Raw genomic sequence first — 27,607 nt, forward strand, 5'->3', positions numbered from 1 at the left:
TCAAAGTGGACCATCAAATTGAAGCCAAAAGCTCAAATGATAAGGCTGGCCAGCTCATTAAGGCCCCACTCATCAAAATTCAGAGGCCATATTGGGCTCAGGAGCAAAACAAATGAACAATGCTTCCACAGCATAATGAGAGCAGAAACAAGCTTTTGCTTAAATGTGAGTGTACAAAAATGAGTTGAACTGCAAAAGAAGAATTCAGTAATCAAATTTCCACTGAGGGGTTATGCCAAGATTCAGACTTTAAAACTGATGGCAGCATGGTATAAAAACCAAGACAGTAAAATTTTTCTGCCACTTCACTCTGTCTCGGCATCTCTGTCTGTCTTCTGATGGCCCCATCACCATCAACCCACCAAATTTTCCCTCCGTATTCACTCAGTGGCGACAGCAATTCACACCTGAGAGCACTAGTGCCAGTGATAAAGAGCGCCTGAAATTAATGAAATACTGTGACCTTTAGCCATCATTACTGTGAAACTGACAGCGCTGTAGCGTTTCGTTATGCAAGCCTCAATATGTCTGCGCACAACTGCCAGCGACCCTTCAGAATATTGCAGAGTGCTGTTGACTGTATGCTGACATTGTCTCAGTGCAGTGTCAATGATGGAGGAGTCAGTATGTTGAGTAGGTGCTGCTTTGTATGATCCACCAGGTTTAAGAGTGGTGTGGGTGTGTGTGTGAATACATGTGAATGTATAGGGTAGTAAGGTATGTGTGTATGCAGTACTCAGGATAACGCTATATTATTATTTATGGGGAGGGACTTAGAGATGGTGACACTACTACACTTGCTATTGATAGAGACAGACAATCCAGAAAGTGTTCACGCCCTTGCTGTATGTATAGATACACAAAAACACACTGAAATAAGTAGTTTACAATGCTCCCACATGAAAAGCTGGTCATTTAAAGTTGGCTTCATTTTATCAATTTACGTAAAAGTCTCGCCCTGGGCATGCTTGTTGCTCTGAATTCCTATAGAGCAGTTCTCCTAAACAGAAGGAAACTAACTGTTCACATACTCAACAAGATTGTGTGTAAGGATTACAACAAACAGAGCATTTAGTTAGATGCTAGGAAGGAAAAAGCCTTGAACACTGTAAGTAAGTCTGCAACTAGCAAATATTTTCTTTAGGTATTCATCTGTCAATTATTTTTCTGATCAATAGCTTACTCCTTAACAAGACTAAAAATCTGCAGTGATGCTAGACATTGTTATTGTGAGGTACTTTTGCTTCCATCACTGAAAGTCACACAATAACACAAACAAACTAAAAGATTGAGGCAGTGGTTGACCAGCAGCTCCCGTGTTCTCCGAGGTAAAAATACAGTTTTTGTCAGTGTGAGTCTGGTAGCTTTCCGGTCTAACCAAAAGGATCTTTTTCTTTAAAAAGTCTATCTCTGTAGGACTCCTATCCATAAAGCTGTCAGACACTTATGACAATTTGAGCCTGTCTGCAGCAAAAACAAGCACTTTAGTGGATGTACTTTGATGCGCACAATAGCCCACTGGGTTACATTCCAGCAGCAGTTTGTAGTGACCTTGTCCATATAAATCACTTACACCCAAAAAATAATGTCAAGGTTCAAAACACTCACTTCCTGAAGTTGTTGTTTGAGGAAGTGTGTGTCTTGTGCTGTATAGCATGCAAGGCCCAAATTTGTGATTTTGGGCTGTTGTAGATAAAAGTGACTTAACTATGCAAAAGGTGTGGGGGCGTGGCATGGAAAATGTGTGTTATAGTATATCTGTGTGATCTGTAATTTCAGTGTCCCAGCACTTCTACACATCTACATATCTTAATTTTTGACTGTGTTTCTTTGTCGATTTGGGTGTGTTCATTCTGTGTCACCACTGAGGCCCTAGTGATGCTAAGTGGTGTGACCAGCCCAGGGCCTGTTTGACATTTTCCACCTAGACAGGCCCTCAGGGTGGAGTTAGAGCCTAAAACATCAATATCTGAATTACTCTAACCCCTTATCCAGCCCTTCCTCCCTTCATCCCTCTCTCTTTCTCAAAGTCCTTTTGCTGCACTGGGGCCACACACCAACACACACAAACGCACGCTCAAAGAAAAGACACACTCACACTCACTCACGCACGTATGCACGCACGCATGCACGCACGCAAGCATGCGCGCGCACACACACACACACTCACTCAGGGTGTTGATGGCCATGCTCTAGCTGTCAAGAGGAACCGAACAGATCAGCTATCCTCCAAGGAGTGTGCGCGTGTGCGTATGTGAGTGTGTGTGTAATCGATGTCTCATCTTTGTTCCATTTGCTCCAGACAGCACCATGTATGATAACCCTCATGTTATCAGAGAAAGAGAGAGAAATGGTTGCTTAGGGAGTATTGCCTGACGTCCTATTTGTTGAGAGATTTTCATATTGTGCATCACACAGCTCTCCATCCACTGGGAGAAAAGCATCAACGCAAAAATGTGTGGCTTCAAAAACTAGCTGTCACTTTATCTGAGGCTTTAATAGGGCTTTTTCACACATGGCATGCAGCTCCTGCCAAACACTCAGATGTATCAACAGGTTTGAAACCTGGCCTAGAATCAAGGTCTGCACTGATACCTCCACAGGCAGTGTCCTGAAGCTACAGTAAAAGTCTGATCTGGAGACTTGAGCTCAATTTAGGCCTAGTGCACTATTTATATTTATGTAATATGCAGTTTTGGTGGATGACTTAACTGTCAGTGAAGTAATAGCTCCAGTTTCTATGCTCTTCTTCTTCTCATCTGTAAATCAATAGGTTGCTAGGTTCCCTTATGAGCCATGTCTTAAGTGTATCGGGGAACACTTGGCATGCTACAGTTATGTTCATTTTTACAGAGGTGTTTTCAATTAGTTAAATTCAAAAATGTCAAAAATTCAGACTACATATGCTTTAATACTCAACATAAACTGACTGTAAATTGTAGTGTGTGTTTACTAATGTGAGTAAATTAGCTGAAGACATTACTACAAGGGAAAAAACACCCACGAGAATAAATACACATATTAAAGATTATAATGTTAAATATTATTATCTTAGAAATGTAAAATTCTAATATAATTTACATCATTGCTCATCTGACAATAGTAACTACAGTATGCAAGTCAATATCCTGAATTTATCTCAAGTACCAAGGAACACTGTTCAGATTGTTCAGGGGAGGTAAAAAGAAAAAAAAAAAAGCCAAACTGAGCAAAATTTATTAGATTCAAAGAACCAATAACAAAAATCCTTGTAATAGAAACAGAGGTTGAAAAGAACTACAAAGCAGACTTTTTTCATTTTCAACGAAAAATGGAGCTGGGTCACTCAAGGACAAAGAATCTCAATTTTTCTCTCTGTCTATCTCCTCCTCTCCACCACCCCTGCAGAAAGCAATCTGTTTGAAAAAGAAACAGAGAGAAACAGAGAAAAGGGGAGAGGAAGAACAAGAGGCAAACTGAGGGAAAGAAACAGGGAAAGAGAGTGAACAAATTACCGCTAGTGAATAAGATTTTGTACTAACAGCTTGATATTATCCACCATACCCACACAGACACACATATACACACACTATCATTCATCCGGATACAGCCTGAGGGCTGACTTATTCTCCTCACACTGCTACACACACTCTCGTAATGAGACACACAGATACTGACACACACACACACACATGCTTGTACACCCACGAAAGACACCTACAGCTAGCAAATATCAAGACCTTCAAAGTGATAGTTAGCACCTAGTCATTACTGAGAGAAAGAAAGAAAAGAAGGATGGGATGAGATACGAGGGTGATCAGGGGAAACGGGGGGGGGGGATATTAAACGTAGAGAGAAACATTCACAGAAACAGAGAAAGACACAGAGGAGGGGAGATGCTTTTGGTTGGAGTCCACAGCTTAGATTTTCTCCTTCCTTTTTTTTTTTGTTTTTCTTTCATTATTTTATCTCCTGCTATATCTTTCTCTCATCTCTTCGCAGTGAGAAAACAAATAAAAACAATAGAGACACTACTGGTCCGAGTGCAGCAAACAGAGGGGTGTGGAGGGTAGATACTGATCATTTCCAACAGCAGCTGTGCCACAGAAATAAAACACAGACAGACGAGGTAATATTAAATGTAACGACATGACCAAAATGTATTTCTCCTGCAGCTGAAATCCAGAGCAGTTGGCCGAGCTTTCCACTCTGTGTGTCCATAGCTCATGGTGTCATGGGTACACTGTGCAGAGCAGAATGGACAGGCTGCATGTATAAAAGGAGTAGGGATGGCATCACACAAACTGATGACACATCTTACATCACCTGAATTCCTCTCTCTTCCTCTCTATAAACACAGTGTATGCAATTTTGTAAACATGGAATATTACTTTTATATATTTGTGCAGGAAGTCAAAACTTGATGCTCCCTCTAGTGGCTCATGGTTTCATTTAGAGAAGTATTGTCAAGGATGAAGAGCCACCTCCTCCCACAACACAGCTTTAAGACCTCACAGGCCACAGGACGGTGTGTGGGAATATCCCTGACATGGATGCGTGATAAGCCTTGATATCATCAAAGCGACTCTCTCTGGTTTCCTGTGTCCGTAAATGCCCACAGCTGTGTGCTGCATTCTTTTAAAATGACAGCTTTCCAGGTGAAAAACCTAAGTTGAGATTACCTGCAATGTCACCACTGGATCTACAACAGCATTTGTAATGCAACGCATTTCTGGGGGATTATTTCCTGGCAAAGACATGCTATTTCTTCTTTCTGTGTCAGGTGATTGACAGTAAGCAGAGGCATGGGGCGTTGTGGAAGGAAAGAATGGAAAGAGAAAAACAAAGCAGAAACTGAAACAAAACCACATTAAGGCTCCATGTGATGGATTATGAGTCATTACAAAACTGTTTTTCACACTAAACGTGAACGCGAGCAGCAAAAGACTTCTTCTGAAAGTAAATTAACTGTCATGACTCTGGCTGTGATGACTGTGGGCGGATATCGACAGACATGATATAAAGAAGTGGTGGAAACAAAGATTAAGAAATAGTCATTTAAGTTATTTATTGTGTAGGATTTTGTGTGACTTTTTGGCAAACAGTTAGTTTGCAAAGTATATATTACTTTGCTCATATGGCAACAGGGCTGAACAGTTTGAGGAAAACATCTAACTGTGATATTTCTGACAAATATTGTAATTATGATTTATGCTGTGATCTTCTATAAAGCCTGTATTTATGGTCTGCATACTATTAAACAATAAATTACTACGCCAAGCATAAGCAAACTAAATTCTACATCAAAGTAGTTAATATAGCTGGTAGATAATTTGACATTTGAATAACTGCAATTCTAACATAAAAATGACTTATCGTTCAGCCCTATATAGCACATACTGTGCCTGTATATCCACTCTCTGACAGAGCCTCGCTACAAAAGACAACAGGCTATTGATTCCAAATCACCGCCAGCTATCTTAACTCTACCAACACAGATGAGCAAACAGAGCAGGAGCTGGACATCCTGAACACAGATGGAGTCATATTGGAACCAATTACACTGCCGAAAACTGACTCTTGTGTTTGCTCATACAGTATGTGCATGTGTGTAAAGTCTGTGTGTGTGTGTGTGTGTGTGAGAGAGAGAGAGAGAGAGAGAGAGAGAGTGCGTCCATGTGTTGGCTCTCCATCAGCTTGGTAATAAAGTGTTAGGACGACGACAGGAAGCAACACACATGCACACACCCACTAACCAACCCATCCTCCTCCCCCAACACACGCATACACATATACACACAGTGAGCAACAATGTTATGACAATAACCCTGAGTTTTACAGCCCACTGTAGCTGCACATCTGGATAACATCAGGACACACAGGCACAGATAAAGACACACACACACATGCACACAGACACACAAGTAGAGTAAGCGAGAAGTACAGAGATGATGTCGAAGAAGAGAGATGGCCAAAAGAGCAAGCACACACACACATACTGCCAAGAAAAGGCAAAAATCTTGTTTTCTTCTCTCTCTCCCTCTCTGTCTTACTTCCTCCCTCTGTTTTATCCCTCTTTCTATCTATTTCCTCCTCATTCTCCCCCTTTCTCCTTCCTTCTGTTCTCTCTGTCTCTTCTCTAATCCTATACGACAGAGACACAGAACACAAATCTCCCTGTTGGCAGAGGAAGAGCGGCATGTTTCTACTGAGAGAGAGAGAGAGAGAGGAAAAAAGAGGGAGAGGGAGAGAGAGAGAGGGAGAGAGAGAGAGACAGAGATTGACTGTTGAACACCAGTTGAAGTGATTTATGAGGTTGGAATCTGTGCTGGAACATATGTAGACACTCCTTGTCTTTCCTTCGTTCTTTCTAGAACACACACGCACACACACACTAACAGATCACACACTTTAGCCAAACTGAGTGTGTCTAGCAAGCTGCAGGTTGTTAGTCGATTTGGTAGACAGATATACATTATGAAGTCACACACTGCATCCTCTGTAAGTTAGAGCCATTACACATGAACTGTACTGCACACAAACCACACACACAAAAACACACAGAAACATGTACACACGCGCACACACACACACACACACACACACACACACACACACTATACTGGCAGGCTAAGGCAGTTACATTCAGCTTCTCTGGGGAGCCACATTTCTAAATCATTTCAGTTACGATCCAAAAAACTTTACTAGAAAAGCATCCAACCTAAAATTATCTTAATGAGAAAAATCAACCGAGACAAAAGAAAACCACAGCCCTTTTTCTAAAAATCACACAATAAATGTGACTGACCTAATTCTTTTGGGATTTACTGTTTCTTTACTTTGATCATCATTGTGTTTTTACATTCACATTAAAGGGGCCACAGTGAGTTGAGTTGCAACAGCAGTTGTTGGCACTTTTCTACTAATGCCAATGTTTTTAAAATGATAAATGCTGTCATTTATTAGACATGCACTGTGTGCTATACCTTCTGCTGAGGACACATAACTGAATACAGCTGCCATTGCCTTACCGTGAAACCTACAGCCAAAACAAATTAAACAATATTAAACACTTCTTTGTTTATATTAATAACAAAATTAATTATTTTATTGCCAAATAGAACAGTGACCATTTTAACACTTAATTAAATGTTGGCAGTAAAACTCGTCATTATTATGTTTTGTGCTGCTAACAAATTACAAATGTTGATTTGGAATTAAAATACAACTACACATTTCTTGCCTTCAATAAAAAGACTTTTCGGTTACAGACTGACTCAGACTAATGAGGACGGCGCATAAAAAAACATCTCAGTTCCCAACCTGGATTTAACGTACACCAAATATTTATGAACTGGCAAGAACGGATGGTGACCTTTGGATGCTGCAATGTTAAGCACAGGAACATCCCTGAATATTAAATGAGATTGGCCAAACAAGTGTCTCTCAGCCAGACTTATGCACTTGACACCTGTTTAAAATAAATCTGACCATAGTTGAAGCAGCAGTACAGTAAGTACCCATGTTGACATTAAGTTGAAACAATTACTCAATTTATTGATTAATCAAACAGGGAAAAAAACATATCTGCCATGACTTGGATTTTTGTTAAATTCCTGTTTTTTAAACTTTTATTTATTCACTGACAGGAAGCCTTACAGAGGAACACTCTGATCACATTCACACAGTTATACACATTAACACTTGTACAACCACAATCTGATCTGCTGGTAACTGAGCAGGAGTGGCTGGAGTTAAGGGACTTGCTCAAGGGCACCACAAAGTGACAAACACTCTTTGGATCCAGCTTCTCAAATATGTGGATATGCATCTTTTCTCTTTATTATGTCATTGAAGATTAACCCTCTTTGGATTCTGAGCTGCTGGTTGCTGAGTTGCAACAATATGTCTCATGAACCGATTTGTTGATTGACAGAAAATTAATCAACAACTATTTTGATAAACTAATGAATTGTTTATTAAACTTTTAAAGCAAAAATGATCTGCTTTTCTCAACCTCACATTAGAGTACATTGATTATTTGGGGATACTGGCCCGTTGCTCAGACAAAACAACATATTTGAAGTTACACTGGTCTTTAGAAAATTGTGATGGGTATTTTTCAGTGTTTTTTTGATTTTCCAAACCAGACTATTCAATTCAAACAATCAAGAAAATATTCTGCAAGGTTAATCAGTGATTAAATTATTAGTTTGTTCCAGTCTTACTGTGGTTGGATTAAAAAAGCAAATTGAATTCTTACTTTTTAAGCTTTGCAGACAAAATCAATGATCAATTCATTGAACAATAATCAATGAATGAATCAGTAAACGAAATGAATTGTTAGCTGCAGCCCTGATTACCATGATGTGCACTGATGTCATTTTTATACATTTGGTGTCTTTAAATCTAAATAAGACAGAGCTCATATAACATGAATAGGTATTAACAGACGATAAAAAAATATCGAAGGGTAATATTATAAAAGCTTTTTTATTTGTAATTAATGGCACTATTACAGAAGTACTGAGGCAGAGAAAGATACTGACAGGAATGAGAGGAAAAGAGAAGAAGAGAGCAAGGGAAAAGTGGTAGACAGAGGGAAGAAAAGTAGTAAGAAATGAGGATAAACTGGTATCCATCTCACAGAGATGAATAAATAGAGAGAATGTAGGAAACACAAAGAGGAAAGAATGAAAAAAAGATAGATAGATAGCGAGAGAGAGAGATCAACAAACAGAAGCAATATTTTCATTTTGTGCTGATGTGTAAGAATTTGTTGATTCTGTAATCTGACTTTGTCTCTTTTCCTTCCGTTTCTCTCCATCCCTATCAGTCTCTCTCCCTCGTTCCCATAGTAATCATTCAAACCTGATTGCTCTGATCCCTCTATTCTATTTGTCATTAAATACAAAGCACGCACACATTACCACATATGTACACACACACACACACACACACACACACACACACACACACACTAAGAGACAGAAACAAATGCCATTTAATCAAATGGTATAAATAAATAAAAGGTTTTTATTTCCCATAAGTCCATCTGGTCGCCTGCTTTTCCTCTCTCTCTCTCTCTCTCACACACACACACACACACACACACACACACAGCCTTCATCTGCCGGTCAATAAAGCTCACACACACCCAACATACACACAAATACACACTCTCTAAATCAAAGGCACGGATGACCACACACATTGGCCGGTGAATCTAAATGTAGATGAGTTCAGTCTGCTAGAACGACTGGCGGCAAGAAGAAACCTTTATCAAGCAAATCTATTTGTTTTCTGTTATTTCGCTCACTGTGGTTGACCATCCTATCAATCGGTTTAACAAAATGTTATCGACATGTGTGCTTTGCAGCTTTAATTTCACAGCACCCTGCAATTTAGTTAAAATGTGACTACAGTTCTGTTCCAGTGCTTCAGTAACACACTATTGTCAAACTGCAAGGAATGAGGGTACCACAAACTCAAGCTAGGATGAAGGGGAAAAAAAAACCTTCATACATTCATTTACTGATTCTTTTTTGATGGATTATACCTTTCAAGCAAGTAGCCGTCTCTGTTATTTCTTTCTTTCTTTTTTAATGTTGTTAGGAGCAAAATGGGATAATTTGAAGTCTGATGCAACACAGAGCAGAGTGTAAAATATGTGTGTATGCTGAAGTCACCTGTATTTTTACTTTTCTGCTAGACTAAACCCATGTTGGTGGTTAACCAAAAGCAGACGTCGTGTTGGGGCTGCTGTTCTTTTTCAGATCAGTTCTTCTCGCACTTTTTAACAAAATAGTTCCAGGTACTAAGGAGCCACAGGAACTAAACTCAGGAACCAAAAGTCCCATTTGTACATTCTTCTTTGCATTCATACTGCATTTGAAGAACTGTGGATGATCAGGTAAATATAGCCTGATAATGGATTTATTTAAAAAAAAAAAAAAAAGACAGCTGCACCTTCCTCACCTTAACATCAGTGGATGCTTCCTTATTCTGTGAATGAAGCTGCACGTAAGGTGTAACTGTCAGTGTCTGTGCTTTGTTTGGCCCTGAAACTCCACCCAATAGTTCCTGACACCTTAAAGTACTGCCTTAGAGCAGGACTTTTAGGCACATATACTCATGGAAAACTAAATATGGACACAGGTTAAGTTCCTGAATTCCTTAACAGCTTCTTAGTCCCTTAAGAAAGTGCATGTGGTTAAAAGCCCATCATATCAAGTTTAAGGACAGATTTTGATTGACCTGATTGAAAGAGAAGCACTGATTAGAACTAACTTTTACATTTGTTGACTTTTGGCTAGAAATAATGGAACCACTGAAAGACATGTATTTATGAGTGCCTCACAGTCTGTAACATTGTCAAACATTACTACACATAGGAGCCAATGTCATCTATCATTAAAAAGAACCCAAAAAAGGTACCCTGCTTGTATAATGCTAGATTTTTGGGATAATCCATAGCTTTAATAACAGTGTGTTTGACATTCCAAAGTTTTGATTAATACAGTAGGGAGAAACTAAAAAAATCTGTCAATCACTGTCTCCACAACATACATCTGCACACAACACACGCACAGACACTCACACACTCCTCTCTTCTACCCTCCACCTCCCTCCTCTCCCCTCTCTCTCTCTCTCTCTGAATGAATCGTTCCTTGTCTCTGAACTGATGGAGCGATAAAGTTGGTTTAAACAGCCGTAGACACACCGGCACACACTGCCGAGGCAAGAACATGTGTTTTACATCAAGAGCTCCCAGCTATACAAGAGCTAATGTTACCGTCTGTATGCATGTGTGTGTGTGTGTGTGTGTGTGTGTGCGTGTGTGTGGTGTGGTGTGTGTGCGTGTGTGTGTGTCAGAACAGGAGTGCAACATGTCTTTGCAATCTCCTATCAGCTTTTAATCTCCCTTCAGCAGAGAAGAGGAGAGAGAGAGAAAGAGAGAGAGAATGAGCACTCAGTGAGAGAAAGTGATAACCATTCAGTGAGAGAGGGCAGACACAAAGTTATCCCCTATCTCTCCATCCTCCCATTATTCATTATGCTTTGCAAGGCTCCTTTGCTTTTTCCCTGCCTCCGGGGGGGGAGAGGGACCAAGTAAGCAGGAGTTGTCTACTCTGGTTTAAATGTGTGTGTGTATGATTTAATTTTTATTGTTTGAATGCTGTGGGAGTTGACGATTTTCATTTCAGCTTCTTAGGTTACTAAGCGGGGCTGTGTTGCAGACAGCAGTGTCAACATTCATTCCTCACTTAGCGCTTGCAAGGGACTCAACAGCTATTATTTAGCTTGGAATGGTCAACTTGCTAAGTTTGTTTAGACCTTTCACAGTATTGTTGCTGCCCGATATGCAGAGCTGCCTCTGTGACATTTGTGTTTGTTTTATCATTGTCATGAAGAGTTGTCTATCCAAGACAAATTGGACGTGGATGCTAGAGTAACATGCACACACTGAAGTCCTGTGCGTCAGAGCTTTTCATCCAGCACATGAACACACCATGCTAATTATGGCTCAAAGTAATTATATGTAGGGGTGGAAAACACAAATACAGATCACCTCTGAAACCTTATCATTTCATCCTTTGGCCACTATCTGTATATATAACTGTTTTACTTTGGCATTTCTGAGATATCTAACAAAAGAAAAACACATGAACACAGAGGTGGTGAAAGTGTAACTAAGACTGTGCTCATTAAAGCATTTAACATGTTGTAAACCAGCACTTGCCCGGGAACTTAATAGGTAAAAATAACCTAGAAAATGTGCTCACAAATACAGCACTGTTTAAAGTAGAGTAGATGTGTACAGAATGGTATTATAATGTTGAAGTAAAATGTTACTTTCACAAACAGAGGAAATTAGTTCTTCATTTAGTTTGATTCCTAAAATGTTTGAGATGGTTAGCTCAACTAATGTCTCATTGGAAAACATTTAATCTGTCTCATACTTATCAACAGTAAGTCAAAAGTCATTGTTTTTAGCCCTGTGCAGACTGAAAATCCTGTTTTAAAAATAACACTTTTTTGGATTCAGCTCTTAGAAATAATTCAAGCTTGAGGAAGATGTGCACAACTACAGAATTACAGACGAAAGACACACACACAAACACATACACTGCAGGCAGAGAGTGGGGGGAGATAGCAATCTCCAGCTCAAGTGTAGCTTGGTAGATAGCAGGGTAACATAGCAAAAACACAGCAAACAGGATACCTGCTGATGTTGCAACACATCCTGTGACCATCAATGTGTGACTGCAGACAGAATCTGAATGGAGTCATGAGCGTTTTAACTCTCATAGGTGTTGCATCTGTTGGTCACACATTTAGGCAGACAGAATATACACTGGTGCCTTGAGCAGTTGATTGTGTAATAGTGTAGTGCTGTGTTTTTTTTTAATCATCCCACACATGTTGTTCCAAACTAAAGACTTATGTCAATATTAATTGTGTTTTATATTGCCAGAACAGCAACGTGAACAAAAAAGTTGGTAAAACAGCTCTGATTGAGTGATTCTACTAGAATTGGAAATGAGACTGCAGCTGAAAGGGCTTCAAATATCATGTACTGTAAGGTCAGGTACAGGAAAAATCCTCCAGAAGATTTCAACATTATGCATCACAACAGTATTCAGCTTTAGAGGCTCTGGGGGCAGATGTGAGTTACTGCTTACTGTTGCTTACTGCAGAAACACTGATTTTGAACAGTGGCCAAGTCTGTGTGTGTGTGTGCGTGTGCACACTTTCAGACCTTATTAGGTTGTACTTGTGGTGATGCTTAACCCCACTCAGAGCTTGGCAGCTGCTCCCTTTTCTCTCTCTGTCTGCCTTTATTTTTCTCTACTCTTTCTCCCCCTGTCTTCTCTCTCATCTTCCTGTCTTTGTCATCTCTGCCTGCTCTCTCTGTCTCTCTGACTCTAACTTTTCTCTTTCTCTCTCCCTCTGTCTACTGCTTGCTCACTCGGTGGTCTTGAGGTAATGTAACACTTGTTTCCTGGTTGATCTGCAAATAAGGGGCTTTAAATAATGATGATCTTTCACATATGTTTGCAAGGTGTGCCAGAGTGTACATGTTTGTGTGTGTGTTTGCATGCTTCATACATATTCACATGCATATAACTTTTAACTGTATAAAGCATAAAAGATATGAACCCACTAATTGACTGTTTACTATAGAAGCATTGTCATATGTGTAGTTAATTTCAAAGGCAGACTTAGAACCGCAATGCAACTACAGTCGGTGATTAAAGGTACCCTGTGGGGGTTTTGACCACTAGAATTTTTTTTTTTTTTTTTTGTTTTTGCCACTGACAGCACAACATGCCAACAAACATAGTGACGTGCTAACAAAGGCAGTTGAGAAGACCGCTAGTTAAACCTCGAGGATATGGGCCATTCACTTTGGACAAAAACACTGGAATGTAAACAGATCTTTTAATTAATTACACTAAAATTCCACAGGACACCTTAAAATTACTTCAGATGACAAAGATATTTCCAGTTTTATCACAGCTTGGATCTTATTTTTGTAGTCAAAAGTTACTGTTGAGATCTCGTGAATTGCTATTTTTTTTTTTTTTGTTTATCAATTTATTAGTTACTGTTGAGATCTCGGAACATTGCATTACTGCTTTAAAAACAAAAAACAAAAACAGAGGCAAGAAATATGAGTGCTCAGATGTGCAGACAGGTGGTAAACTGGTGGTAAAACTGAAAGTACTGAGAAATGTTGTCAAAAAACTCTCATTACTCAGGAAAACTGTCTATGCGCTTCAGTTAGTGAGGTGGGTCAAAGCTGAACCCCAAAGTCTGTCTGTAAACTGTGTTGGATGTTTCAAACAGAAGGTTTGAGAAATAATTTTATCATTCATCTAATTCTTTTCCACAACATAGGTCTGGCTAACCTGGGGTTTAATTGACATGTGGACATACAAAAACAAAATTTAACTATTCCACAATTTTTCTGTCAGTCTCCTATTTGTTGTCAGCAGAGGTCACAAGTGTCTTGGTAGCATTGCACATTACTCTCAGGTCTGGCTTTGAAAGAGAGAGTTGTTCCTAATCAGTGAGCTGTGTTAGATCAAAGGAATAACATGAATTCACTTTCAGAGTGGATTTTCTCTTTAAGATAGGTTTGGTTATCTCAGTGACCTGAACTCAAAATAAAGGAATAAATCTAGGACTGAATGTGGATCCTATCAGACTTGGCTTAAATAACAGAAGAATATCCTGTTACAGTTGGAAAGATGGATCATGGTTCCAACATTTCTGAGAAGAGAGGAGATTACAGAGTTGTAATTGTGTTGATCTAGTGCGAACGGACATGAGGCCAGTTGCTATGTTTTCTTCTAATGGGAAACATAAACATAGACTACAGATAGAGCCAGACTCAATAAACACTGTGGGAGTAAATGTGTGTGTGCTTTGTGAGACCCACTTTCATGAGCTATATCTTGTTGTTAGATGTTTATGCAGCAAAATCATAAAGACAGTTTGGAAAAAAACACACATGCTCAAGGACATGTGAGCACAGCAGACGCTCAGAGTGACACACACACACACACACACAAACAGGGGTGTGCACACACCCATTGTTTGCCTGCACCTGGTCTATTAAGGAACAGGATAGATGGGACTAGGGGACCTGACTGTGTGAATGTTTGTTTCAGAGCATGAGTGTGTGTGTGTGTGCGTGTGCGTGTGCGTGTGTATGTGTGTGTGTGTGTGTGCATCTGTACAAATTCAGAAGCCAAACATCTGCAGCAATGACGCACCTTCAAGCAACAGCACAAGTTAGTATGCACACACACCACACAAACACCATATACAATTTACGCCATTGTCAAACTGATATTTAGCAATATTCAAAGTACTCTCTCGCCTGTCATCTCTTTCTTTAATCTAAATGCCCTCTCTCTCATCCTCATCTATCTCATTTCTCTCTTCAAGAACATTTAAAAATGTTTAACTCATATGAGTGAGTCACATCAAATAAAACACTATGAGCATGACTATGAGCACCAAGAAAAACACAAGATTTTAACAAACTGAGCAGCGCACTGTGATAATAGTGTTCCTTAATGGAAAAAGAGACTCTCTTTTTAATTTAATTAATTCCATGCTGTAATTTAGTTGATTATTTAAATTTCCATTCCATACACTTTGAGCTTGAATTTCAGATGGAAAATAACCTTTTGGATCTTTCTTAACTGTTCGCAGTCCAAAGCCAGACCTGTGTCAAAACAAAAAAATTCAAATCTACAACGTACAGGTGACAGCTGTTTTCAGACTGACAGCAATTACAGACCTATTTTGAACTGTCACTATGATGTCACATGTCCTTAAAACTATACACACAGTGACAAGTACTCAGGGAATCACTGGCATTACATGTCAAGTTTTAGTTGATGTGGTTGTTTCCACGGTCAGACTATGAGATAAGCAAAACGTAAACCGATTTTATCTGTGGAATAAGCTCACACACCTCTGTGGTCATCACACAAAACTGTTGTTAGTTCCGTAGTTTGTTATAAGATTAGTGCCTTTTCTTCTACCACTGCATCACTGCTGAGCAGAGACTGGGAACACTAGCAGTGAAAGTGGAAGACAATACAAGCATGCAGCATGGACTCTGATTTGGGGTGAAACATCCCAACCTGATTGAATTTCAAAACAAATCCAGCTATGAAGACTTTTCACTTTTGTCTCAAATGACAAGGGCTTCTAAAAGCAAACATAAAACTGTGGTCTGGATTTCATATTTGACAAAATATAGGGTATAATTATTAAAGAGTTGTGTAATTTGATATTGAGTAATATTAAGTGTGTATGGCATTATGGCATTTATTTTTGTTCCACCAGTGATGCCATTTCTCTACAAAAAATTCCTACACAACAGTCGCAGTTTCCACAAGTGTGAACACTCTGTTGTCGATCTTTCAGGCCCCATTTTGTGCATATTCAATATTTACAGAGGAAGACCCAAATTTCTGTTCAAACTGCTCACAAAGAGCCTCATTTGTGTGTCGTCTGTGGAACACATTGGTTGTTATGAGAACGCCCAATAGATGTACTGAAGAAGCAGTGGCATGAAGCCCAAAATGTAACTTGAGCAAACTCAGTCTCTCTGTGGCTCTCATCAAAACTTCTTAGCTGTAAAGACAGAACAAAAACAAGACTCTCCCAGCACAACCAGAATATAACATCTTCAAGTTTGGCTCTATCCACTGAGCTACATAAGGCCACAGGAACACAATACCAGTCGATATACTCTAGGAGCAAACAAGTCTTGAACAGTTGAAGCTGTGTCGAGTTGTGTCGGGTCCTGTTGTACAGCCAGGGAGAGAGAGAGAGACTGAGAGAGAGTGAGAAAGAGAACAAAAGAGAAATGGTCTTAAGGGAAATTGAGTATACAAGATGCATCATGCCAGTGGAGCAGAATTCATAAACACACTCGCACAGAGACACACACACACATGCACACACCAGTGGAGAATTCCTAATGAGTGAAGACCTCACAGGGGACACACAGCCAGGAGACAGACAGAGAAAAAGGGAGGAGTTAAGGGAGAGACAGAGAAACAGACTGAGGGAGAAGGGAGAAAACTGATGTACCCTCCTCAACTTCACCCTCATATCAAGTATGCATGGTGCTGCTGTGAGTGTGAGTGAGTGTATTATAAGTCTGATGGTGGATGTGAGTTTCCACTGAGAGGAGTTAAAAGTGAAAATCTCCACTCTACATTCTGCTCACACACATGCACACACATGCAGGCGCGCGCGCACACACACACACACACACACAGGGATGGCATAGTCTGCTGCACGCGCACGTGCCCAGGGCAATCTTGCTACCTTGCCAAGAGGCCCTTCGACCGCCAAGGTTGCCATGGCATTGCTCACTCACAAACACACAGACATATACGAACTTTCTCACTCTGTCTCTCTCTCTCTCTCTCTAACACACACACACACACACACACAGTGAAGCAGGGTGTGACTAGGTGTCCTAAAATGAAGTGGATTAAAGTGTCAAGATGACTGGTCAAGCCTGTGTGTGTGCATGCCTATACTGTATATGTTATATGAGAGTGAGTGTGTGCGTCTGTGTGACATGAATCTGAATATGGGCACTGCACCTTTAGATTCTATGAATCCACATTCTTGTCGCAGAGAGGTGTTCTGCTGTGACAATGATTCCCATCTCACGTACTCAAACTTGGCCAAAATGCAAGGTGTAATGAAGATGTTAGGTGTGTCACAGCACAGGAGGGATGACTTGTAACTGACAGCAACGAAAATGTAGGCAGAAATGCAGATTGAATTAACTGGACCAACTGGACCACAGAAATGTGTGTGTTTCTCCTGAGCTACACATATCTGAGACACAGACGAGAATAAGCCTAAAAAAAGTTAAAACTGATACTCTGTGTTAAACAGATGTACATTGTTCTTCATTTGTTTTTTCTGCTAAGCAGGACATTTTTACATTACATGGCTTGGATAGACTAATGGATAAAAACATAAAAAAAGTCATTTGTACTCATTTGTCAATCTACGTTCAGTCATTTACTGGAAGCAGTTTTACACAAACTATTCACCATCATTTTCTCCAGGCTCTTTTCTCTTGTTTGTCAAATTACATCAGTCACCATTATGTAGGCAGAAGGCCTGATTGTGTGAAAGAACCTCAGATTAAAAGGAGAGATGAGGGAAGGAAAGGAGAGACGAGCCAGGAGACAGAGGAAAGGAGAAGGCTGGCAGGGTTTTCAAATTAACTATTGGTCAGGGGTCAGATGGACATTTAATCTAACCAATCAGCTTCCTAATTACACAAGTGCTGCCAGAATAGAATGGTGGACCCTATGCATTTCTCTGTGTGTGTGTGTGTGTGTGTGTGTGTTTGTGTGTGTTGTAGCTGGCTAGCATTGCGTGTAGAGTTCTTGTTGTAGCAAAATGAACATCTGGCCCCAATATTAGATCCATGTGTGAACACACACGCATATGCACGTCTGCATGTGTGTATGCATGCACATGCGCACACAAACATAAAGCCTGTGGTGAATTGCTCCTGCCTTACACAAAAAAAAGAGAGAGAGAAAAGGGGGGGGGGGAGAGAGAGAGAGAGAGAGAGAGAGAGAGAGAGAGAGAGAGAGAGAGCAGACCAACAAAGAGAAACATACAAGGACTGAGGGACTGTAATGTGAAAGCCACGGCAGCAAAACACTGAGAAGTATAAAAAGAACGCACATATGCACACATGCATACACACACTTCCAGTAGTGTGTGTGTAAGTTGATTGTAACAGTAATTGATGTAAACGTCTAAATTACAGCTAGGAGCTAAAATAACCACTGTGTTTTACCGTTGCCATGTCGACATGATGAAAAACACCTGGTTGGTTCACTGAAGAAGGGGGGGGGCGTGGAACATGTGTGTCATGGGCGCCCAGCTGAACCAATGAAAAGGCTGTGTGTGTAAGTGACATGTGTCCGAACCAATGAAATAAGTGACTAGAATGAGAAGGTATCTGAACAGACGGCATGTTAGGCTTAAGTCAAGCTCATTATATCATATTACATGATATTATGAGATATAAACTACTGCATCAGACAGAAAATTTTAAGTTACTTGGCTCTGTTTGTACTGTAAATGCATTTTAGATCAAGATTCTTGTATAACCATACTTAATCCAGAGGCTAGTGCAAAAACTATAGGAATACTTTTAATGGTTTTTCCTACTTTGGTGCCAGATTAGTGCGGTTTGTCATAAATAGGACAATTCACTGAGTGCCAGTAAAGTTTAGATAATCACAGGAAAGTCTTTTTTTAAACTCCACTGATCCCAGAAGGCGTAATTCCTTATCTCGCCGCTTCCCCTCCACAGGAAGGTCTGACTGCGGGGTCAGCTACCTGGCAGCAGCCTTGTAGCAAACAGGGATTCAGTGTCTTGCTCAAGAACACTTCAGCAAGAGAGACACTTCAGACACAGGGGATGGAGCCTGAGCTTTCTAGCTGAGGGACATCTGACTAATCACTAAGCTGCCCTGCTGCCAAAAACTAACCCCAAAAAAAACCGCACTGCCAAATCCTAGGATTTTAAAGTCAATTTAGTGTACTTTTCTATGACTGATGACTGCCTTTACACTTTCAGAAGTGGTCTGATGTGGTAAAAAAAATCATGTTTCCCAAGCAGGTTGAGAGGGAACATTTGATTTTTTAATTATTTTTTTCAGACCCAAGTCGGAATCAGTCAATCAGACAATTCAAAGCACCCTTGAAAAGAGGATTAACATCCAAACATGAGCCAAGATATAGTCAAGCAAATAAGCTCATTTTTGATTTGTGTGAGCCAAAAATGCCAAGCTGTCACCTTCCCACTACGCATGTTGTCAGGCGTAATATGTGTATGAGCATGGCATGCGTGGAATAGCCAAAATGGGTTTAAATGTGGTTAAAATGGTGTAATTTGTTTTTCAAGCCAAATGTAATATTCCTAGCAGACAATGAGACTGCTGTGGACTGTCACACAGCGTAAAGCCACACACAGGTCATAACTGTGACACCACACACACACACACACCACTCCCATCAGGCAGATACACACATAACACACACAAAGAGACACACACACACTCTCTCATACACAAGCTTATCCACCAGTATTTCCACAGACAGACACAGGTCAAAATTACAGCAAACAGGTTGTCTGATTATGTTTCTGTTACATTAAACACAGCCTGGATTTTACACACTAGGCCCATTACCACACATACACACTACCACACGCATACACACAGACACACACAGATACTGCTTTTTTTTTTTCTTTCCAGCATGGCTGTGTTTATTTGAGTCTGTGTCCTGATGGGAAATGTGACTGCTACACAAACAAACTGAACAGTCCAGAACAGACAACTCAGTCTGTCTGTTTGTGTGAGTGTATGTGTGTGTTTGTAAGGGAGAGGGAGAGAGTGGGAGAGCAGTTTGGTGAATATCAGTATGTCTTCCTTTTTCCAACACACACACACACACACACACACACACACACACACACACACACACACACACACATATGCAAACACACATTAACTCCACCTCAGTGACTAGAAAGAATAAAGCCAGTTCTTTTCACCTTCTCCTCAAGGGACTGCATCTAGTAGGCTAACTCTCTTTAGCAGGCCATTCGCATATATGAGTTCCATTTATGAGGATGCCTGCAAAATGTTTAATGGCTACTAGAGCAGCTGATAGTTGACCATGGCTTGTCCTGAAGCGTATACAGCAGAGCAATGGCTCAATGCGTTGTCACCTAAACTCAGCTCTAACCAAATTTTCCAGATCAGCAAATAAGGGAACGAAGCAACTGAAGTCAAAGTGACTTGACTAGATGGAGCTCACTGTGTGCACTTCTGCCAGCACTGTGCAGTTGTCTGAGAAGGTCAGGTCAAAAGCCCAACAACTACAGAACCTCTGCTCTGAGTCTGAGATATCAATATCTGAGAGATGAATGCTCTCATTATAAACAAATAAACACATAGTATAAACAGATATTTTTGATTAGGATCCTTTTTCTTTGATTATTGACTGACTTCAGATATCATTTTTGCCATCTCTGCACAGCAGTTTTTTATTACCTATCAGCTGACTTATATGCCACAAGTGATATGTACGTGATAGTACTAGCTAAATAGTGAGGTCCACATGTTTTCACCAAAGGTTTATCAGTTCTCTAGGCTTTTGAGAACACTTTTCTAGACTGAAGAGATGCTACATCAAAAAGTAACAAAAGGATATAAGAGGAAACTGTAAAAAACACAATTATATATTAAAAGTTAAATCACTAGAGTTTTTTCCCTTGTTTTGTCTTTAAAAAAGCATTAAACACACAAACACAAAGTGGCACGCACACACACACACACACACACACACACACACACAGACTGAATGGAGCATAAGCTCTATAATTTCCTGTAGCGGATATAAAGTGATGTTAAATTACCAGCACAGAAAATAAGTTCAATTCATGCTTTAATTTCCTTACAAAACACATATACTCACACACTCACATAGAATGCAAATGCAGACGCATCACACATAATTAAGTACACAGCCGGTGGAAAGCGTGCACGCAGCAGTCACACGGATGTACACCGACACACATGAATTTATGTAAGGAAAAAGGGAAGAAGGGAAATAGGACACAAAATAATGAGAACTTTATGGAAATACAGCTGTGTGTGTGTGTGTGTGTGTGGTGTGTGTGTGTGTGTGTGTGTGTGTGTGTGTGTGTCTTTTAAACATAATTAGCTCCGTCGGGCAGAAATGTAAACGAGAAAAACTTTAATGAAACTCTTCTCTGATCTGCTGAAAGCACACATTCCCGTTTATCGCTCTCAGTTCGTCTCTCTATTTTCTCTGTCTGTCTCTTGACTCAAATGGAATTGAATGTCACGCATGGGACTTTTAAAAACCCCGAAGGTTCACATTTCAGTATTGCATTATGGCCACATAAGATGAAGACAATTATATTGCGTCTGTAAGGTCAAATCCACAATTTCTTTCTCTCCATGCTCACGTCCATTTATGTGCTCTTCTCTGCCGTCCTTGAGGTGGAGATCCCTTTGAAAACAATCTGGGGTTTATTAGATGATCTAAATTCTGGGTCAATTCACATATGTTTGGGTATATTCACATGTGTTCGCATATGTTTGGCTCAGAGGTGGACCCTTCTCAGCCCCGCTTAACTCGAAAAACCACCATTACTCAAAGTCTGTCTCATTCCATTTATAAACTAAAACGTCAACCGAGCTTTTACTTTAATTTCATCTCGAAACCTCATACACTTTCTATCCTTGTCTCATACAGTCAGTCAAACAGCCAGAAAATAAAATTTCAGACTGAGAAAATGTCTTCAATGTAATAAATCACTATGAAAACAAAGCCAATAGCAGGGCAATGTCTCAACAAGGCAACACTGTGCAGCAATTATAGATCAGGCCTTTCAAAAGAAAATATTCTCTCCTTTCTACAAAGCAAAAAGCCTCCCATACCAGAATACTAACAACTCAGATTCTGCATGTGTGTGTGTATACGCCTGAAAGCTATTGTGTGTGTGAGGTGCGTATCGATCCCAGCCTATCAGGTGAGTTGTCCTTTGAGGAAAAGGAGGGAAATGAAAGAAAAAGAATGAAAAGAAAAGGGGAGAGACTGATCGATGCGGAGGAGAATAGAAAGAACAAGCGAGGATGGAGGACACACACACAAGCGCAGAACCGCACACACAGACACATATGAAAAAAAAAACATGCACACAAATGTTTGGATGAAATATTACTTTGACCATTTGTTTCTGCTTTTGTCTCTTTTTAATCCTTCTGCTTCCTCCCTACGAACCCACTCCCTGCATCCTTCCATCATCGCTCTTCCTCCTCCTCCTCAACCCTCCCTCCGTCCTTCTCCTCCCTAGCTCTCCCTCACTACTTTTCACTTGCCATTTACAAAGAGTCAATTTGTATTTTGGGCAGATGCACCTTTTATAATTCAGACTCTGCCCTGTTGCGTCAAAGGCCAAATTTAAATTGAAATAAACGCCTGTGTGTGTCCGTGTCTGTGTGTCTTTAAGCATCAATGTGTGTGTGTGTGTGTGTGTGTGTGTGTGTGTGTGTGTGTGTGTGTGTGTGTGTACTAAGCTATTTCAGATGATCCTTTGCATTAGTGCCCCTCCCTAACCCTGCCCAGTGATGAGTCAACCCCAGCCTGTGTGTATCTCTGTGTGTGTGTCTGTGTGTGTGGTATATTTGTGTTTGTGTGTGACGTGTCGGTGCATGCCATGGAAACTGAGCATAAATATTGTTGTGAGGAAAGGGAATAAGATAGCAGCGTATCTTATAAAGCTTTTAAAATAATGAGTCATGTTCAGTTCCTCCTCTCAAATAAAATTTTAAACTCTTCCCTCCCTCTCTTTATTCTTCTCACCTTTACGCACACTCACCTACTGAACACTTTAACTCCTTAAGGCCCAGACACAGACAAAAGATGTGGTTTTACACAACACTGGGACATGGTTTACACTACACTAGGTGTCTATGTATGCTTATGTCTTCACACGTGCGGTCGCCACGTGGACCCTAGTGGACGCGGAAAGTAAAAGTTGAGCTTCAACCCTTACTGACCCACTGATGTGCAGCCGAACTGACAGAACTCAATTTTTAATACTTCCATTTGATGGAATGGTGTAAAGAGTTAGAAAAAATGAATGAAGAATTTGCATGTCACAATATATAACAGGGAGCAATAACTTTAAAGCTATTTTAAGGAATGGATGGGAAATATGCTTATCTGTGGCCTAAGTGTGAACTCGTGTTTAGCTTAGCTTAGCATAAAGACTAAGAGCAGGGGATAACAGTTTAGCCTTGTCCAAAGTGGAAAAATATACCCTCCAATACCCTCTAAATCTGACAAATTAACACACTGTATCTCATTTGTTTAAACTGTGCACAAATAGAGATGTAAAAATGACAATTTGTGATTTTCAGGGGAATTATTTTGAGTAGTTTCTTCCTTTCTTCCTAAAACTGTATGCTGAAGGGTTAACTTTTTTGCTGTACACTTTTATCTCTATCTGACTCTCCCTATCTTCCTTTCTTCATCTTAGTTTTCCTCCCTCTCTCTCTCACGCATGCAAGTCTCTCTCTCTGTCTCACTCTCTCACAGACACACACTGCCCCACCCACGATAATGAGTAAACCTCTTGCTGCCCCACCCTGCCCGGTCTGCCAAGTTACTGCCAACACCTCACACACACACGCACACACACATACGTACACACATATGCAACTTTGGGCCAACACGCAGCTTGTACAAAGAGGCCATACACTCAGCTTACACACTGATACGTGCATACACACATACCACACGAACACCACTCTCACACTCAACACCACCACTTACATAGACCCATGTCAGTGCCTTGATACCACACACACACACACACACGCACGCACGCACTCACACACACACGGACACACAGTTCAGTCTATTCTGATCTAATGTGATCATAGCCAATAATCTCTGCGGTGTTGGCAAACCACAATCTGTTCCTGCCAGTCCATGACATCACTGTGAAGTGAAAAGCATTGTGGGCCACAAAGTAGGGTGAGGGAACTGACTGACAGGTGGTAACTATGGGAACTGTCAGTTTACCTCCCCGTTGCCGCAGCAACAGGCAAGTTTCTCAGTGTTGTGAGTTAAAATCTAATTTAATAAAATGAAAAAATAAAAAAAAAATGAATGCAACTTATGGGAAAGACAATTATGTCATGGAATCATACGCACATGGACAAAAGCTCAAACAGATATGAACACACACAAGCATGTGGAGACACTCGCACACACTTTGTTAGCCAACAGAAATCTGCATAAGTACTCTAAATATGATGGGAGAATTACAGAGTTCATTGTAGCTGCTCGCTGCATGAGGTCTAAGCCTCATATCTGATTCAATAGAAATGAATATGAAGGCGTATTAATAGCATCACTTTCACAACTAATGCTCTCAGCAGGTAGGATCTGGGTACAAAGGCCTTCATTCAGAGCTAAAAGCTACAATCAGGGAGTCAGTTAGACAAAGAGGGAAGATTTGGCTGAATGAGAAAATGAGGTGAATGAGGAAGGGAGTGCGCATATGCCACCTTACCCGTAGCAGGGACTGGGACTCCTCTTTAGCGGCTCCTCCTTTCCCTTCCTGTCCTCCACCACCTCCACTCCCTCCTCCTCCTCCTCCGCCTCCCCCTCCACCTCCTCCTCCTCCTCCTCCTCCTCCTGCATACTGTTGAGGGGGCATCTGGCTCTGCTTCTCCCCTCCACCAGCGGCTCCTCCTGGCCTTCCTCCTCCGTACAGCTTGGCGTCTCCCAAAAACGACTTGGTATCTCCCAAAAATGATTTGGTGTCTCCCAGGTAAACCATGCTAGGTGAGGCCACACCTCTTTTCTGCTGCGAGGCCTCGTGATTCGCTGAAACAAAAGACAATGGGAGGGGGGAGGGGAAAAGAGAGGGGCTCCCACCTCCTGCTCCTCTTTCGACTCCTCTTTCGGGTCCCATTCGCTCCTTGGGCACCCAGAGTAAACCGTGGGCCTGGTCACCTCCTCTCTCTCCTATTCCTCTTGTCTCCCCAAGAACCCAGCCTTTCTCCCGCTCTCTCTCTTTCTCCTCGCTTCCCTCACTTTTTACCACCCCTCCTGCCTCTTCTCTGCCTCCTTCTGCCAATCGTCCCTCAGGTGGTGCAAGGGAGTAGAGGAGGCGAAGATCCCCCTTGCTCTCTTCTTTAATGGCTAAGGTAGAGGGAGCTGAGCAGCCATTGGCTGAGAGTGTTAATGAAGGTGTCAGTGAGGTTGTCAGTGAGGTGGGTAAGGAGGTCGTTGTCAATGAGCTTAATGAGGGAGAGGAGTCATGACAGTGGACAGAATTAAAATGGTCGAGGAGGGCTGATGAATCAGGAGCCGTGAAGTCACAGCGTCGACAACGGCAACACGCGTGGACACGCCTGCAGAGAGAAAAGAGTGAATCATCTATGTAAATAAAAAAAAAAATTTGAATGGATAAAATGTTTCTAAATCAGAGAAATTAAGTTAATTATTATAGAATAACTGTACTTAAATATATACATTAAATATATACATTAATAATGTATTCTTGGGTTTGTCAAACCCTGTCTGGACAATACCATTAAACTCCAACATGACATCTTGAAAATAGATTTTGTCGTCTTCAATTTGACAGTAAGTCACACCAAAGTCAGAACAGTAACACCAATGAGACTGAACATAAGTAACTGGTTTTGTTTCCTTTTCAAGGCTTGAGTCAATTCATCAATTTAAAATGTAAAAAGCATTCACTCCTAATAGCTCTTGATGGGCTGCATGTGATGTGTTTAAAAAAAAAAGTTTTCATTGATCGCATTTTGAAGAAAATCCACTCCTTGAATTGACTACATTTAAGTGCATTAGTCCCAAGCCCGATTTCCCCCAACCACTCAGGTACAATTTCACCGAGCCCATGGCCAAAAAGTGACTCAGTGTTCCACTAAATCATGACGAATTAAAGACAAAACTGTGAGGAATGTAAATGAATCTGAATGACAAGAAATGAATCACCCATCAACAAACCACCTTCATTTCCTGTTGGCGAGGCCCTAAATTACCAGCAATATATACAGTGCACAACATTGGGGTTTTTTCCTGGCTTAGAAAACAGTTTTGGTGCTTCTTGTGCAGGCCAATGAGCAAAAATCAATCCGCCATGTATACCAAGAACTTGGAAACTTGTTAACGTGAAACATTTCATTGAAAACAGCTGAGATTTGTCATTTTTCTGCTCTTGCATCTCTTGTAACTGTGGATTATACTTTGAAACCTGCCACAACAAAACATTAAGGTGTATATATGAAAGCAGCGATGAGTTCATACAGATGAACACCCACACAAACTTTAAGAATACACCCAGAATTATAATTTCTAAGAATATATAAACCATCTTTCTTGTTTGTCAGCAGGATATCTGACAGTTCCTGCATGACTGACAAGGAGTAAAATGGTAATATGACATGTGGCTGTAAAAAATAAAATACATAAATTTTAAATATATATTCCGCACAGGTTTGTGCCGCCTCCCTGTCTCCCACACCTTTTGTCTCTCTCTTTACATCATGTGTGCATTTTTGGTCGACCTTCCTCCTTTTTTGTCTTTCTCTCTTGCCCTTTACTAATTCCTGAAGAAAAGACAGGTCCTGGGCAATGACAGGTTCAAGTTGGGGCTTTGAGCAGCATCTCTAGCAGATCAAAAAGGTCTAAGCATTTGCCGAAATTTGTGAAAATGTGTGCGTGCAAAAAGTACACCTTGTACCTAGTGGACTTAAATGTCTCCAGATGCTGAACAAAGACACAGTGGCCTCTCTGTTTGTCATCACCATACACACACACACACACACACACCACATGTGTGTGCGTGCACACATGGACCGGTGCGCTTTCTGACTCATTCACTTTCTCGCTCGCCTGTTCACTCTGTCACTCTTTCTCTCTCACACAGACAAATATGATATATGAAGTTTATATCATTCATTCTACACATGCACTGATCCAATCTGACTTCCCACTGAACGCTGTCAACAGCAGCATCTATCTCACGTACACCGAATTAGATTTTTTTTTTCCCTTGGAAAATAAGAGATGGGGCATTACATTCAGTATTAAAACATAAAAAATGCTAAAGCAGCTTGAATGCACTCATTTCATGCACTTTCTTAGGCTCTAAAATGTGTATACTAAGATATATTCATTTGAGAATGGTGAGCAGAGATTATAAAAGGAGGAGTAAGGACGTTGTCAGGAAGGTCTATGTCATTTTGCCCCAGATCTACTGTATGGTGGTATTTGTTTGTAAGGAAAACAGTAAGTATAAGGTCTGTTACATCCTCTACATAGGTGTAACAACAGACACGGTAAAGCCAGCAGGGTTCCCTTGATGTATGAAACGTGAAGTCAAGAATTTGTGATGCAAGGCTAACCTTCTCCCTAATGGTCTCTTTTTTTTTTTATCAGTGGGGTAGTTAGTCTA

At 40.6% G+C, this 27,607-nt stretch overlaps 1 protein-coding gene across 5 annotated transcripts in view; it reads right to left on the reverse strand.

Annotated features, from left to right (window-relative positions):
• Positions 1 to 27,607, reverse strand: part of trps1 (trichorhinophalangeal syndrome I) — a 108,453-nt gene that overhangs the window by 20,402 nt on the left and 60,444 nt on the right. For all 5 annotated transcript variants that reach the window (XM_051067133.1, XM_051067141.1, XM_051067135.1 and 2 more), the window contains exon 9: positions 24,689 to 25,535. In XM_051067133.1, coding sequence (XP_050923090.1) covers positions 24,689 to 25,535 — 847 coding nt within the window. The remainder of the gene's footprint in view (positions 1 to 24,688; positions 25,536 to 27,607) is intronic.

The sequence above is a fragment of the Lates calcarifer genome, linkage group LG3 (assembly GCF_001640805.2).
Source record: "Lates calcarifer isolate ASB-BC8 linkage group LG3, TLL_Latcal_v3, whole genome shotgun sequence".
NCBI lineage: Eukaryota > Metazoa > Chordata > Actinopteri > Centropomidae > Lates > Lates calcarifer.